The sequence below is a fragment of the Aquarana catesbeiana genome, linkage group LG02, assembly GCF_042186555.1.
Source record: "Aquarana catesbeiana isolate 2022-GZ linkage group LG02, ASM4218655v1, whole genome shotgun sequence".
Taxonomy (NCBI): Eukaryota; Metazoa; Chordata; class Amphibia; order Anura; family Ranidae; genus Aquarana; species Aquarana catesbeiana.
This window is the reverse complement of record NC_133325.1, coordinates 625,092,210-625,109,916: the sequence shown is the minus strand read 5'-3', so window position 1 is coordinate 625,109,916 and position 17,707 is coordinate 625,092,210. Positions and strand designations below refer to the sequence as shown.

At 41.9% G+C, this 17,707-nt stretch overlaps 1 protein-coding gene across 1 annotated transcript in view; it reads right to left on the bottom strand.

Moving 5' to 3' along the window:
- LOC141128834 (arylsulfatase D-like) overlaps window positions 1-17,707 on the bottom strand; it is a 146,653-nt gene that overhangs the window by 86,297 nt on the left and 42,649 nt on the right. Inside the window, exons 2-4 of the mRNA XM_073616387.1 lie at window positions 16,119-16,265; window positions 7,111-7,232; window positions 3,643-3,765 (exon numbers count right to left, since the gene is read on the bottom strand). Of these exons, the coding sequence (XP_073472488.1) occupies window positions 3,643-3,765; window positions 7,111-7,232; window positions 16,119-16,258 (385 nt within the window). The 5' untranslated portion in view covers window positions 16,259-16,265. The remainder of the gene's footprint in view (window positions 1-3,642; window positions 3,766-7,110; window positions 7,233-16,118; window positions 16,266-17,707) is intronic.

Here is a 17,707-nt window from a genome sequence, read left to right as displayed (position 1 = left end):
GCTCACTATTATATGGACTCCTCAGGCCACTAATTTTGACTGTAAAATTATTGATGTCTGCCCTGGGGTACAAAGGCTTCGCAAATTTCAGCAGTTTCTCCAGCGTTGCCTTCCTCTTTATTTTGTTATGACCCAGAATAAATGGATATTTATTTTTCAGAAATACTTGCCTATGTGTTTTACTTCAAAAAGGACAGTTTGTTTGTGAGTAGGCAGGTACATTTCAAAAACACTTTGTCAAATTATCAAGGGACACAAACCAACCTCCTTGAGGTAAAAAAAATACAAGATAATAATGGTGTTGTGGTAACTTGACACACAAAACGAGAAATAATATTATGGAGAGCACTAGAAAAATAAAAAAATGCAGATCTTGATAAAAAAAAACAAATAAAAAGTATTATGGAGATCTGACAAAAAAAAAAAATATATTATTCATGAGATCACGAGAAATTAGAAAGAAGAAGTTTGTGAGAACTCTGTGTGAATATGAGCAGCAAAACAACTTCATTCTTCTAGCATTCTAAAGAAAAAGAGAATGCGCTGCATTAAAAGATTTCAAAATTTGCAGCGTGACGAATGTGCTATGTGCATTACCAGCGCTAGTTTTACCAGACCGAGCGCTTCCGTCTCGTAATTTATTCTGATCATGCATGGCACTTTGTGCGTCGGAATTGTGTGCACACGATCGGAATTTACGCAAACGGATTTTGTTGTTGGAAAATTTGAGAACCAGATCTCAAATTTTGTGCGACGGAAATTCCGATGGAAACTGTCCGATGGAGCCTTCACACAGTTGGAATTTCCGACAACATGCTGCGATCACACATTTTATGTCGGAAAGTCCGACCGTGTGTATACAGGGCATAAGCGTTCGCAGGGATCAGGTCTGACTCTGCGAATGCTGCAGTTATGTGTGTTGTGTTTTTGTAAGTGACCGTGATCGATTGATACTGCACTTGGGTGGGCTGGGCTTGGTGGAGGGGCTAAACGCAGGTGCTAGCAGGTATCTGGACTGATCCTGCTAACACTGCGTTTTTGGAAACCCTAAACTACTGGGGACGCTAATATAGTTCTGATCAGATCAGATATTGATCTGTTCAGACACTATATTACTAAGGGAGGCGTATGGTGCGTGTGTGGGTGTTAGTGCTACTAGCACTAATCTGACGCTGCATGGGGCAATGCAGACCCTCTGATGTTAAAACCTAACTTTGATCACCCACCGGGTGATCAGGGGGTTAAACCTTTATTGGGTAAAATATGGTGGGTGCCCTGACGCTATAAAAAAAAATCTAGTTAACCTGCGTCACCCGTGACACTTATACAGTGATCACTGGTAACAGGGGGTGATCAAGGGGTTTAATCTTTATTAGGGGGGTTAGGGGGGGTCCCTAGACCTATCTGGGCCTACCACTAATTACCCTAACACTGATTAGTGTCACTAATGACACCAGTACAGCGATAAAAAAAAATCTGAATGCTGCACTTGGTGACACAGTGACAGGGGGTGAAGGGGTTAACTGGGGGGTGATCGGGGGGGTGAAATGTGTTCCTACGCGAACTGGTGTTAGTAAAGTGTTGGTGCACTTACTCTGAGATGCTCCCTCCTCGGTCTGGAATAGAAAAGACAGACATGAGGAGAAATGACATCACTTCCCCTGCTGTGTTTACACTTACACATGCAGGGGAAGGATCTCATTGGCCTGGGCCTGGAGATTGATCAGTTCTGGATCAAATCCGATCATCGCGGCCGCCGTAACATAACGGGGATTCACCTGCCCATGCCATTCTGCCACAGTACAACTGCGGCGGCAGGTCGAGAAGCGGTTAAAAAGGCAGACAGTGAATTTACACAGAGGTTGGATTAAGTAAGGTGGACACGCCAGGGCTGTGTTTTGGCCTAGGCCGACAAGGCCTAGGCCTAGGGCGGCACTTTGTGGGGGGCGGCAAAAAAAGCTGCCCCCCCGCATGAGAGAAAGTCCCCCCACCCGACTCTCAGCTCCCGCGGCCGCCCCCCGCACACATGCAGCCCACGGCGGCCGCCTTGCTGTAGCGGCGCTGTTGTGTATGGGCGTGCTTGGCAGAGAGTGGAGGGGCGTGTGTATGGGCGTGCTTAGCAGAGCTCACGCCCCTCCACCCTCTGACAAGCACGCCCATACACAGCAGCGCCGCCCGCTACAGCAAGGCGGCTGCCGTGGGCTGCATGTGTGCGGGGGGCGGGCGCGGGAGCCGGGAATCAGGAAGACGGGTGGGGGGACTTTCTCTCATGCGGGGGGGGCGGCATGTGACTCACGCCCCCATAAGTGTCTGATGACTGGCGGAGGTGGAGCCTTATGCTCCGCCTACCCTCCTCCACACTGCTTGACCCTTCTCCTCGGCACAGCAGGTAAAGTTATTGAAAAAAATTATAAGAGTTTTATGGGAACAGTGTTGGCAATTGATGGGGCACAGTGACAGCGTTTGATGGGGCACAATGGCTGCGTTTAAAGGCACAGTGGCTACAATTGATGGGGCACAGTGACAGCGTTTGATGGGGCACAATGGCTGCGTTTAAAGGCACAGTGACAGCGTTTGATGGGGCACAATGGCTGCGTTTAAAGGCACAGTGACAGCGTTTGATGGGGCACAATGGCTGCGTTTGGTGGGGCACAGTGGCTGCGTTTGGTGGGGCACAGTGGCTGCGTTTGGTGGGGCACAGTGGCTGCGTTTGGTGGGGCACAGTGACAGCGTTTGATGGGGCACAATGGCTGCGTTTAAAGGCACAGTGACAGCGTTTGATGGGGCACAATGGCAGCATTTGATGGGGCACAATGGCTGCGTTTGGTGGGGCACAGTGGCTGCGTTTGGTGGGGCACAGTGGCTGCGTTTGGTGGGGCACAGTGGCTGCGTTTGGTGGGCACAGTGGCTGCGTTTGGTGGGGCACAGTGGCTGCGTTTGGTGGTGCACAGTGGCTGCGTTTGGTGGGGCACAGTGGCTGTGTTTGGTGGGGCACAGTGACTGCATTTGGTGGGGCACAGTGGCTGCATTTGGTGGGCACAGTGGCTGCGTTTGGTGGGCACAGTGGCTGCGTTTGGTGGGGCACAGTGGCTGCGTTTGGTGGGGCACAGTGGCTGCGTTTGGTGGGCACAGTGGCTGCAATTGATGGGCACAGTGGTTGCGTTTGGTGGGCACAGTGGCTGCGTTTGATGGAACAGTGGCTGCATTTGATGGGGCACAGTGAGGCTGCAATTGATGTCTTTTTTTCTGAATTTCTTAGTTTGTTTGCACCCCCCAAAAAATTTTGAGCACCAGCCGCCACTGGCATGAGCAATGTGCTCCATGCATGCTAAAATCAAAGCAAACCCTTTAAACAGTCCACATTTAGTTGCAGTCTCCAGGGAGTGGGGAAGGGTACCTGTTCCCCCCTCCCCCCTGAAAGGTGCCAAATGAGCCTAAAGAGGAAGGGGTGTGGTTTACAGATGATAGGGCGGGTCTTAAACAGGAAGGGGTGTGGCCTCGGCAGCAAGGGGTGGGTCGTATTTAAATTAGGGGGGTGCATGAGTTTAGTCAGGCCTAGGGCAGCCCAAAACCTAAATACACCACTGGGACACGCTGAAATATTACATACATAAAATATGGATACTTCTCAGCAATACTCACCAATAATTCCTGTAGAATAACCTTGTTGCTTTAATATCTTTGCAAATGTTGTTTCATTACTGGGGAGACCACCAGATGCAGCGTTCCACTGCAAAACCCTAGAACCACTGTGACCTGACATGCCTACAGACAGGACAAATAGAACAAGGAAGGTAAGTAATAATAGTAAAAGAATTTTGGTAATTAAAACAATTAGAAGACAAAACAGAGAGATGTAATAACTTTAACACATTTCTTTCCTGTGTGCATCACAATGCAACATCCATAGGGGGAAAAAAATCCCCTCAATTAAAAAACTTCTGCTTTATCACTTTTTCACCAGAGAAGGATTTGGGAACAGAAGGTTTCAAAAAGTATTCTAAAAGAGCACCAGTTTGCCCAAAATAGGTGTAAAATGATTTTATTTTAATATCTAGCTTATACAATCCTAATAAATAATAATAGCAAACTTGAAAATTAAACGCTCTGGACATGTCGGGAGCTGCACTTAAGGCACCTTATATTTAGCAAGTTGCCCACCATTACACTGGTGGATTATTCAGCAGGTTCAATAAAAAACGGCCAACATTTGGTCTGTGGGTATGGCTGCCAGCCTGACAAGAAGCCAGCTGTTGGCCAGCTTCTATCGAACGAGCATGCTGAAAAACCAGCAGGCGACCAGCTCTCAATCAGCGCTCATAGCCAATGGCTGAGAGCGCTGACTGAAATATTCTGGTGTGGAGGCTGACCTCCTGTCAAAACATCATAGAACAGCATCTTAAGCCCCATACACACTATTAGATTTTTTGCAGATTCTTGTCTTCAGATTTACCAAAACCATATAATATGAGGTCAAACCTTAAGAGTTTCAATTTGTATGCAATCAGGCAGGCCCCTGCACTACACGATTTTGGTAAATCTGAAGACAAAAATCTGCAGAAAATCTAATAGTGTGTATGGGGCTTATAATCCCATGTTAGTACAGCGGTCCTGACTGGAGCTGTCAGTTTTTTTTTCGTTCAAACCGCTGGGTTGAATGCAAAAAAAACTAGTGGCGTGTACTAGGCTTAAGGCTCGATTCACATCTATGCATGTTGCTTTTGAGCGTTTTTGGAGTTTTTTTTGTGATTCTTGCCACGTTTTTGAGCAGCGTTTTTGTAGCATTTTTGCGGCATTTTTGCTGCGTTTTGTGTTTTTTTTTTTTTTTACAGTTTACAAAAAACCGCCAAAAACGCTGTAAAAACGCTGCAAAAACGCTGCAAAAACGGTGCACTTGCGTTTTTGATGCTGGTCCATTGAATTCTATTACATGCAAAACGCTGCATTTTGCATGAAAAAAAGTCCCTGACCCTTTCCAAAAATGCAGAGGTACAAAAAGGCATTGATGTGAACATGTTCCATAGGAACCCATGTTAAAAAATTCCCATGCATTTCTGCAAAATGCAAAATGCATCAAAAAACGCGCTAGTGTGAATGGAGCCTAAGGCCCCTTTCACACTGGGGCGGTTTGCAGGCGTTATTGCGCTAAAAATAGCGCCTGCAAACCGCCCCTAAACAGCCTCCACTGTTTGTTCAGTGTGAAAGCCCGAGGGCTTTCACACTGAAGCGGTGCGCTGGCAGGAGAAGAAAAAATCTCCTGCAAGCCGCGTCTTTGGAACGGTGAAGGAGCGGTGTATTCACCGCTCCTAAACCGCTCCTGCCCATTGAAATCAATGGGACAGCGTGGCTATACCGCGGTAATACCGCGGCTATAGCCGCCCGATATGAGGGGTTTTAACCTTTTTTCGGCCGCCAGCGGGGGGGTTAAAACCGCACAGATAACGGCCGAATACCGCGGTAAAACAGCGCTAAAAATAGCGCTGTTTTACCGCTGACGCCCCCTACCGCCCCAGTGTGAAAGGGGCCTTAGTGTCCCAGTTTTCTGCCATAAGCAGCTCAGAGAGACCACACCTGATGAGGCAGAGGTGGCTGGGTATGTGAATTGCAGCCAGGTGTGCAGTACTACATTGGTTGTCCTAGTGTAGCCAGTCCAAGCCAGGCAGTAGCCCTGTGAAAATATATGCAAGTAGATGTTTTTGCACTTTACTGTACAGTTCATTTCTGTAGCAGCTCCTCTCTATATTCTGTCCTTGTAGAGTTTCACAAAGACTGTGCTATAGAGTTTCACAGGGACTGCTACCTAGTGTCCTTATTCAGTTAGACCCCTTTCACACTGGAGGCGTTTTTCAGGCGCTAAAGGGCTAAAAATAGCTCCCGTAAAACGCCAGAAAAACACATACCCTGCTGCCCCAGTGTGAGAGCCGGAGAAAAAGTTCTGCAACCAGCATCTTTGGAGCGGTTTAGGAGCGATGTATACACCACTCCTCCACGGTCAGTGGTGTATTTAGGTTTTGTGCTGCCCTAGGCCTGACTAAACTTTTGCACCCCCCAATTTAAATATGACCCACCCCTTCCTGTCAAGGCCCCACCCCTTGCTCTTTAAGACCCGCACTGAAATTTTTAAGTGGGGACACTAGTTCCGAGGGCCTGGGGGAGCAATGGATTCCCTTAATTTTCATAAAATTATTCTCACTTCCTGTATGGCTATGGGGCAGGAAGTGAAGGGAAATCTCTGCAATGGGACAGGGATGGTAAAAAATAAACCAACTGAACCTATAACCCTCCCTTACCCTTTCCAAACTGAAAGGACTAAGAAGATATAACCATGCCAATGGTGCAGTATTAAACATATAGCACAGTGAGGAAGGTTTGTGGTCCAGGAAGATAGGACAGTCAAAATTAGAAGTGGCGTCTCCCCCACAGTTGCGGAATGCTGGCCGCTTGCATACAGGAAGCAGTGCGGCCGCTTTATGGGGGAGGGCTAGACTTATTTGCCTTTCAGCCCAGTCCACCCCATAAGACTGGTGCTACACTATCAGTGCAAGCCGGCTGGGACTCTTTCTGTGCTGCCCCCCTGCAAAGTGCTGCCCTAGGCCTGGGCCTTGTCAGCCTAGGCCAGGATACAGCGTTGTCCACGGCCCCTGCCCATTGAAATGAATGGGCATCGCTGCCGAATCGCCTGCAAATCGATTTGGCAGTAGCGCTTTTCGGGCGTATTTAACCCTTTCTTCGGTGGCCGAAAAGCGCTGTTAAAATGGCGGTAAAGCACCACTAAAACATTTTCCCTAAAACTAGCGGCCCGCTGATGCGGCCTGCTATCAGTGTGAAAGGGGTCTAAGAGAGGAATTGCTCAGGAGCTCCTATTTGCAACGTGGGCTGTGTAACATGGTTCTATACGGAATGCATACTCCTTTTGCCTTTCTGACCCTGCTTGTATTGCTACCCCTGCAATGCACCCACTTAGTGAAGTTCATTTTAAATCTACCCTCTGTCTGATCATTTGCCCTAATACGCATTCTTGTTAGAATAAGAAAAATGCAGGTTTATTTTATATATGCAAATGTTCCAAATGCCAAATATTCTGTTACATTTACCAATACAGTATATTACCTGTTCTTATAGGATATCGACCAGTCAGAAAGGCTGATCTACTTGGGGAACATAAAGCGCCTGCAGCAATATGGTGCGTAAGTTTCACACCTTCCTTTGCTAATCTGTCAATGTTAGGAGTCCTGAAAATTACAATGCCCAAGTTAGTAACTCATACCTGAAATAAAAACAAATAAAATGAGAAATGTAAAATAAAACAGTGCTTGCCCCATTCAAATATGCAGCATCTGAAAGCAGAAGCACAGAGTTGCAAACTTAACACTGACCAGATCCAGGCAGGCCACAACACTGAGATGGGTGTATAGATCAGGATTCTATATTTACTGTACAATTCATTTTCTGAAGGTTAAAGTGGTTGTAAAGGCATATTTTTTTATCTGATTTAAATAATAACAAACATGTACTACTTACAGTCAGGTCCATAAATATTGGGACACTGACACAATTCTAATCTTTTTGGCTCTATACACCACCACATTGGATTTGAAATGAAACGAACAAGATGTGCTTTAACTGCAGACTTTCAGCTTTAATTTGATCCAAATCAGGTGAACGGTGTAGGAATTACAACAGTTTGTATATGTGCCTCCCACTTTTTAAGGGACCAAAAGTAATGGGACAGATTAACAATCAGCCATTAAACTTTCACTTTTTCCTTGTCAAAAGAAGTTTATTGAGTATACAATATTATAAAGATACATACAGTAAGTAAGTTTACAAGGATCTATAAAGTAAGCTCATTGTTTTACAGTAGGGATTATATAGGTAAATATCATGAAATTTCAAATATTAAACATTGGGTTCACGTAAACCTAAATTAAAGATATATATCATTTCCTTAGTTACTTTTGTAGGTATTTAAATGATTTATACCTACTATACATATTGTTTACAGGTAGAGTGTATATAGGTCAAATAAATTCTGATAATGAGCTTTAATCGTAAGGTGGAGAAAAGGAAAGAGAAAGAAGAAAAAGGGTAGAAAGGCAGAGGTATGGTCCACAAGGTTGTCCCGCTCGTCAGTTTATTATTCTTTTTAGTTCTCTTTGAAGCCTTAGAATGGGTGTCTCTGTAAGTCATTTAATCTGTTACCATGGCAACAGGACAGAGTCATTGAAATTTGACAGGAACTGTTGTTTTATTCAAGGATGCCAAAGTTTTTCAAATTTTGGAATTTGATTTTGATCGATGGCTACCATCTTAGCATGGGACATTGTATTATTAATTCTGTGAATTGTTTCTGCTAGTACCAACGTAGGAGATTTCCATGCTTTGGCCACTGTTTGTTTTGCAGCCGTTATTAGTTGGATCATAAGTTTGAATTGAGAGAGTGTTAACCATTCCGGTTTTAGATTAAGTAAAGTTATATATGGATCAGGTTGTATTATTTTTTTAAATATTTTAGATGCAATCACGAAGACTTCCTTCCAGAAGGTTTAGATTACTGGGCACGTCCACCATATGTGTAAATGTGTGCCTATTTCTGGGCATCCTCGAAAAACAAAGAGCTGAGGTATTAGGTGAATATTTTGCCACTCTAGCGGGTACAAGGTACCAGTGAGTTAGGACTTTATAATTTGTCTCCAGTGCTAAGATGTTGGGTGAAGATGACTTAGATGTGAGCCATATGTTAGACCAGTCCGTGTCTTCTAAAGTTCGTCCCAGGTCCTCCTCCCACCTCTGAACGTAAGAGGGTCTATTAAGATTTACTACTCCATATAATTGATTATAAAGTGATGTAATTGTACCTTTAGCAAATGGATCTTTTGTACAGATTGATTCAAAAATGGATAATTGGGATAATGGTGTATCCCCCTTTAGGAATGGTGTATAGAAATTTTTGATTTGGAGATATCTAAATATCTCAGAGTTTGGTAGATCATATTTTTCTCTAAGCGATGGGAATGAAAGGAATGATTTAGATACTATGAAGTCATTTAGTGTCTGAATGCCTGATGTTGTCCAAGCTTTAAAAGAATTTGGGTAGATCCATGCCGGATAAAAGGCCGGATTTCTGATAAAAGAAAGGAGAGGATTGTGTGGAGATTGTAACTGATATTTGGTTTTTAGTTTATCCCAGAGAGATAAGAAGTGTTTAGTTATGGGATTATGAATTTTAAAGCGGTCTTTAGGATCAAGCCATAACAAGTTTGATATTAATAGAGGGTCATTTTCTGAAGCCTCTATAAATACCCATAATGGGATTTCCTGTTTTGCATGGTATTTGGACAGACTGGCCAAATGTGCTGCTCTGTAGTAGTTAGTAAAATTAGGGTATCCCAGGCCTCCTTTATTTTTGGGAAGATGTAGTGTGTGTATAGGTATACGTGGTTTAGAAGAGCCCCATATAAATGAAGTTGCTCTTTTTTGTACTATTCTCAAAAAATAGGAAGGAATTGGAATAGGGAGGACTCTGAATAGATAAAGCAATTTGGGTAGAATAGTCATTTTGATTGCATTAATCTTCCCTATCCAGGATAAAGGAAGTTGCGACCACTGTTTTATTAGATTTGTGATCTGTCTTAATACAGGAGAATAATTGGTTGAGAATAAGTCAGAATGAGATGCTGTTAAATGAATTCCAAGATATGGGATTGATTTTTCTGCCCATGTGAATGGGAGTGCAGCCCTAGCCGGGATCAATTTCATGTTTGTGAGCGAAATATTAAGCACTAGGCATTTCTTAGGATTAATCATAAGGCCGGATAGGGCTGCAAATCCATCAAGAGCTGGTATTAAGTTAGGACCAGAGACCTGTGGTGATGATAGAAAAAGTAATATATCGTCTGCAAATATACATAATTTGTGTGTAATACCTCCTACTTCAATGCCAGTTATAGTTTGGTTTGTTCTGATGTATTGGGCCATGGGTTCGAGTATAAGGGCAAATAATAAGGGAGATAATGGGCAACCCTGTCGGGTACCTCTTTCGATATTAAAGGCATCAGATTTGTATCCAGCATATTTTATATAGGCTTTGGGTTTATTATATAATGCTTTGATCCATGTTAAAAAGTGGGGTCCAAAACCCCATTTTTGTAATGAATATTGCCAGGATACTGTGTCAAATGCCCTCTTAATATCGAGAGATAGAAAACATAAAGGGATTTTCCGTTTTTTAGCAATATGTGCCAATAACACTGCCCTGCGTATATTATCGCCTGCCTGTCTATTTGGCATGAAGCCTACTTGATCTCTGTGTATTAATTTTCCTATAATGCTATTGAGGCGTTTTGCTATTATTTTTGCTAATAATTTAATATCAAGGTTTAACAGAGAGATAGGCCGATAATTCACACAGGAAGTATCATCAGAAAGGGGTTTTGGGATCATACAAACAATTGTCATTAGTGTTTCTTGCCGAAAAGAATGTCCTTCTAGAAGTTTGTTAAAAGTTTCAGTGAGAATGGGAGAGAGTATTTCTGAGAATGTTTTATAGTATAAAGCCGAGTAGCCATCTGGGCCTGGTCTTTTGTTAAGTTTTAGGTCTTTTATGGCGTTAGCAACTTCATCTATAGTTATAGGCTCATCCAAACTGCTTTTTTGATTCTGAGACAACTCAGGTAAGGTTATTTTTGAGAAGAAGGATTCAGCCTCTGTAGGATTAAATTCATTGTTTGTCGTGTATAAAGTTGCGAGATGTGAGTGAAATTTATGGACTATTTTAACTGGATTACAAGTATAAACATTTTTTGATAATTTCAAACGTATTGGTTTGAAAGATTTGTTAGTTGAATTTAATGCCCGAGCCAAATATGTACCTGGTTTGTTTGTATTCATGTAGAAATTGTGTTTGGAGCGTTTGAGGGATTTATCAACTGACTCAGTGAGAAATAGATCGTATTCCAATCTAGATTTTTCCAGATGAGATTTTGTACTCTAAGATGGATTATCTTGGAATGATATGTAGGCTGCATTAAAATTGAGTTCTAGTTTTTTTGCTAGATTTTTGCGTTCCCGTTTAAATAGTGCCATTTGTCTTTGTATTGTACCACGCAAGACAGGCTTATGAGCTTCCCACAGTGTTATTGGGGAAATGTCTGTTGTATTATTAATTGATATGTATTCCTTTAAAGCTTGTTCAATGGCCATCTGATGTAGTGGGTGTTTGAGCATTATGTCCGGTAAGTACCACGTTGGGTCATGCGCTTTTGGTATGGCTGAGGCTATAGTAGTGTATACTGCATTATGGTCAGACCACGGAATCGGAATTATATCTGATGCAATCATTTCTGGTATCATTCCTATTGTTAGAAAAATATGATCTATTCTGGTGAAGGTTTGATGAGGGTGCGAGAAATAAGTGAATTTCTTTTTCATTGGGTTACTTTCTCTCCACGGATCTACCAGATTGTATTTGGAAAGAAGTTGAGAAAAAGGTAATCTAGAGGTTATTTTGGATGGTGTAAAAGGTGATTTATCTAGAAATGGGAGGAGGACCTGGTTCGAATCCCCGCACATTATCACTGTTCCTATTTTGTGTGTATTAATCACTTGTAATATATGTGAGAGGAATGGTGTAGGTTGTTTGTTAGGAGCGTAGTAGGAAATCACCGTGATTGCTGTATCCATTATATAACCCATGAGTATCAGGTATCTACTTTCTGGGTCTTTAATTTCTGATGATAAGGTGAATGGTGTGGATCGGTGAAATGCAATTAGAGTACCCCTTTGTTTGGTACAGGCAGAAGCCGTGTAAATTTGTTGATAAAAAGGAGAAATATATTTTGGAGTAGAATCTTTGGTGAAGTGTGTTTCTTGGAGGCATACTATGTGAGCCTTCTTGTTATGGAAAGTACGGAAGGCTTTGGTCCTTTTTTGAGGGACATTTATTCCCTGAACATTCAGGGAAAGTATATTCAGTGGTGCCATGGCAACAGATCAAATAGTTTTGACTTACTTTTTGTTATGCAGAGCTGACTGCGCAGATCAACCTGTGTGGACTGAAGAGATGAAAAGATAGAAAAGAAACCAGTGAATTCTGGAGTAAAGAGTAAACAAAAAACATATGAGATTAGATGATACATTGTATAAATTATTTTTTGCAAGTAATCACAATTTACCCGTGAAAGAGAATAAATATCTCTCTCGGGGGAATAAGTGCCTTCGTCACACTCCCACATAATATGGTTGGGAGAATGAGGAGGGCTAATGGGGGTACACGGATCTTCCGCTTACAGGAGAGAAGTGCTATGTCAAAAGACATCAAAATGATGATTCATTAATTGGAGTGCAGAATATAGTTTTTGTTGAAATTATTTATTCCAGGGTGGTTGTATATGGTTAGTCTTGCCCTAGGCTAAATAATTCAGTTAGAAAGGTACTGTTAATAAGTTTGGTATTGATGAAGATAGTTTGAATTATTTTGGGATTTTAACCCTTTTAGAGTAAACAATTACATATTTTATTCATATGTAACTGTTTAGATATGTTAACTCATAAAATTGAGGTTGTATTGCTTCAGATTAGAATAAACAAAAACATAGTTCTAGGAACTAGTTAGGTACTAATATATTTGTTTTAAGAAAAGAAAGAAAAAGCTTCCATTACTTCTGGATTATTGAACATATTTGTCCTAAAAAGTAAAAAATCTATTGTTATTACCTGAAAATATATAACTGAACAAGAATTTCCTTATTTCACTTATATATTCTAAGACTATATGAATCAGAAGTAATAAGAAATATAACTGGAATGTAACTTGATCCCATACAGTGTGTGACTATCAGAATGCAGTTACATTCAGTTATAAATACAGGTTTTTTTATAGAGAACCATCTCTTAGTATAATAAATGAAGAGATATCAGGAATTAGGATGTCAGTCCATTGAATCTTCTTGGTCCATGGATGATGTGGCATAACGGCCTCTTTTGTGAGAATGATGATTCCCATTTTGTTCTGAAATTTTCTGGGTGCTGCCTGAAGGTGAAGATGATGCCATTCTTCTGCGTGTGCGAGTGTTGCTGCTTGTGGGTTCTGTCAGATTTAATTTTAAAAGGGTTTGTTGTAGTTCATCTGCTGATCTGCTTCTGTAAATTGTACCTTGGTAGTTAAATCTGACTGAAAAGGGGAAGCCCCATTGATACATAATGTTGTGGCGTTGCAGTTCCATTAGTTGGGGTTTCATGGATCGTCTTTTAGTAATAGTAAGTTGGGATAGGTCAGCAAAAATGTGATAATTGTGTCCTTGAAAATTAAGTTCCTTTTTTTCTCTTGCAGCAATTAGTATTTGTTCTTTCGTTCTGTAATAATGAAATTTTGTGATTATATCACGTGGGGGTCCATCTTTCTTTTTGGCTGTGAGGGCTCTGTGTACTCTGTCCAGTTCTAAACGTTCAATAGGGATATCTGGCTTTAGTTCTTGTAATAGAGCAGTAATAGTAGATTGCAGGTCTGTCACAGTTTCAGGTATTCCCCTTATGCGCAAGTTTGAACGTCTGGCTCTATTTTCGTAATCTTCGAGCTTAGTTTGAAGTATTAAATTCTCTTCTTTTAATTGTTCCAATTCTGTTATATTTACTTGGGTTGTAATTTCAATTTCATCCATTTTTATTTCTAAGGCTGCGGTGCGATTTCCCAGCTCTCTTATTTCTTTGGTTAGGCTTTTTGTTATTTGGTCTGAGGTTTGTTTTAAAGCCTTATGAAGCATCTTTTCAAATTGTAATAATATTACTGGGGATGCTGAGGAGGCTTGTGGAGAAGTTTGTGAGAGGATTTGTTCTGTATCTGACTCAAATGGAGAGTCTTGCTGTGACATTTTCTGTCTGTGAGAGCGCCCTGATGCTGTATATTGTGAGGTGACTGGAGCTGCTTTAGTTGCAGTGAGTGCCTGTGAGCTCTTTGTAAGGTGATTTTTATTTCTGCCACGGCTTCCTCCCAGTACCATATTTCCTGCCCAAACTTTCACAGTTTGTTCCCTGGGGCAAAAAGGTTCAAATGGATACCTTTTGAGCCTGCAGGCTCCGCTTTGTCCTTCTCTTCTCTCCTCAGCGGTGCGGAGCTCTAACAATGCATGTCTGCTCCGCTAGGCTCCGCCTCCTGTCCCCCAAACTTTCACTTTTTAATACTTGGTTGCAATTTCTTTGCAATCAAATACAGCCAGAAGTCTGAAACACATAGACATCACCTGAGTTTCATCCCTGGGGATGCTCTGCCAGGCCTTTAATGCAACTGTCTTCAGTTCCTGCTTGTTCTTGGGGCATTTTCCCTTCAGTTTTGTCTTCAGCAAGGGAAATGCATGCTCAATCGGATTCAGGTCAGGTGATTGACTTGGCCATTGCATAACATTCCACTTCTTTCCCTTAAAAAACTCTTTGGTTGCTTTCGCAGTATGCTTCGGGTAATTGTCCATCTGCACTGTGAAGCGCAGTCCAATGAGTTCTGAAGCATTTTGCTGAATATGAGCACATAATAATGCCCAAAACACTTCAGAATTCATCCTGCTGCTTTTGTCAGCAGTCACATAATCAATAAATACAAGAGAACCAGTTCCATTGGCAGCCATACATGCCCACGCCATGACACTACCACCACCATGCTTCACTGATGAGGTGGTATGCTTTGGATCATGAGCAGTTCCTTTCCTTCTCCATACTCTTCTCTTCCCATCACTCTGGTACAAGTTTATCTTGGTCTCATCTGTCCATAGGATGTTGTTCCAGAACTGTGAAGGCTTTTTTAGATGTTGTTTGGCAAACTCTAATCTGGCCTTCCTGTTTTTGAGGCTTACCAATGGTTTACATCTTGTGGTGAACCCTCTGTATTCACTCTGGTGAAGTCTTCTCTTGATTGTTAACTTTGACACACATACACCTACCTCCTGGAGAGTGTTCTTGATCTGGCCAACTGTTGTGAAGGGTGTTTTCTTCACCAGGGAAATGAATTCTTCGGTCATCCTCCACAGTTGTTTTCTGTGGTCTTCCGGGTCTTTTGGTGTTGCTGAGCTCACCGGTGCGTTCTCTATTTCTAAGGCTGTTCCAAACAGTTCAATTTGGCCACATCTAATATTTTTGCTATCTCTCTGATGGGTTTGTTTTGTTTTTTCAGCCTAATGATGGTTTGCTTCAATGATAGTGACAGCTCTTTGGATCTCATATTGAGAGTTGACAGCAACAGATTCCAAATGCAAATAGCACACTTGAAATGAACTCTGGACCTTTTATCTGCTCCTTGTAAATGGGATAATGAGGGAATAACACACACCTGGCCATGGAACAGCTGAGCAGCCAATTGTCCCATTACTTTTGGTCCCCTTAAAAAGTGGGAGGCACATATAAAAACTGTTGTAATTCCTACACCGTTCACCTGATTTGGATGTAAATACCCTCAAATTAAAGCTGAAAGTCTGCAGTTAAAGCACATCTTGTTCGTTTCATTTCAAATCTATTGTGGTGGTGTATAGAGCCAAAAAGATTAGAATTGTGTCGATGTCCCAATATTTATGGACCTAACTGTACCTGCTCTGTGTAATGGTATTGCACAGAGTGGCCTCCTACTTCCTCTTCTGGCCAGCGCTGTCTGCTCCTACTCTTCTCTGAGTACCCCCATAGCAAGTTGTGTGCTATGGGGGAACTTGTGCAGTCGCGCTGCCAAGCTGGGCTGTGTGCATCTGTAGACACACACAGTACAGCTCGGGTCAGTCCCTTGCTCCATCCTTACAGGATTTGACTGACAGCAGTGCTCCATCTGCTGCCTCTGTGCCCCGTGAATACAGGGAGAGAGAGCAGCGCTGTTGCAGACAGGCACAACGCTGGATCAAAAGAGGAGCCAGGTAAGTATTTAAGGGGTTAGGGAGCTAATCATATGATTATAGAAGTTTTTTATTACCTTAACACAGAGAAAACCATGCCTTTAGGACCACTTTAAAACCCTCATAAATTTCAAAACGTACCAAAGAATTTGCAGGCAAAAGAATAGAAATTTGGTAGAAGAGACAGAAAAACTGTATTTCCTTTCATGTAAGACAAAACAACATCACAATCCTAATAAATGGTCAATTAATGGTTACCTTATTGTGTTATTCCCAAAGCATCCTATGTCACCAATTCCAAGATCATCGGCCATGATCAGTAAAATGTTGGGCTTGTGACCATTTGTAGGATATGAACAAATAAGGAGAAAGTAAAGTAGAAATGCCAAAGTGTCCATGACATTCCTGAAAAAGAATACAAATTGCAAATGTTACTGGATTACTGGATTGGTTAAAGTAGAAGTCTAAGTTTTAACCATCATTCAACCCAGAAGACTGAGGACTAGTGATGAGCTGGACATACCTGAGTTTGGTTCAAGCAGGGCTTAGCAAACACGACTAATGTTTGGATGCTGAATCCGAACCCCATTGAAGTCAATGGGAGCTGAGTGTAACAAAAACTAATGCCCATTTCTCGGCTAAGAGGCAAGGGGGTTGTCAAACAAATGGCACGGGGGGCCAGGCACTGCCCTGGGGAACATGTACCAAAGCAAAAATGTGTTTAAAAGAATTTTAGTTTGGTGAGGAGCAGTGATTTTATCAATGCTTAAAACGAAACACTAAAAATGCAAAATTCCATTAAATAATGGAAGGTTGGATACATCACATAGATACACCACTTACAGGCAAGGTCAGGGCATCTCCTGGAAGATGCCTGTAAGTAGTGCATCTATGTGATGTATCCAACCTACTGCAGGGAATTTGACATTTTCAAAGATGAAATGAGTTTAACCACTTGATCAAGGCATTTATTTTTATTCAGCACTGTGCTACTTTAAAGTGGTTGCAAACCCTCAAGGTTTTTCACCTTAATGCCCCCCAAGAGCCCTCCTTTTACTTGCCTGAACCCAATCGTTCCATCGACGGGGACGAGCACAGGAGCTCCAGCCGCTGTCTCAGGTCCTCATTGGATAAATTGATAGCAGCAGGAGCCATTGGCTCCCGCTGCTGTCAATCAAATCCAGTGACACAGGAGCCAGGGGCGGGGCCTGCTGTCTGTGTCAATGGATGCTGCAGCATGACTTGGGCGTGTGCCTGCACTGGTGCCCCCAAGGAAAGCGTCTCTCCGTGGGGGCACTCAATGCAGGGAGGAGCCAACCGCTGGTTGACCCCCGAAGAGGAGGATTGGGTCCGCTCTGTGCAAAACCCTTGCACAGAGGAGGTAAATATAACATATTTGTTAGTTAAAAAAATATATATGAACCTTTACAGCCCCTTTAACTGTCAATTGCTTGGTCATGCAACACAATACAAAAATTAAATTTAAATCATTTTTTTCACACAAATAGAGCTTTCTTTTGGTAGTATTTGATCACCACTGGGTTTTTTATTTTTCAATATATAAACAAAAAGAACCTGAAAATGAAAAAAAAAAAAAAAATATATATATATATATATATATAGATATAGATATATATCTATATCTATATCGATATAGATATAGATCTATATAGATCTATATCTATATCTATATATATATATATATTTTTTTCTACTTTCTGTTATATAACATAACGAATAAAATCTAATTTCTTCATGAACTTAGGCCAAAATATATTCTGCTACATGTCTTTGGTAAAAACCAAACTGCATTTTTGGGGACACTAGTATAGTTCTGATTGTGATCA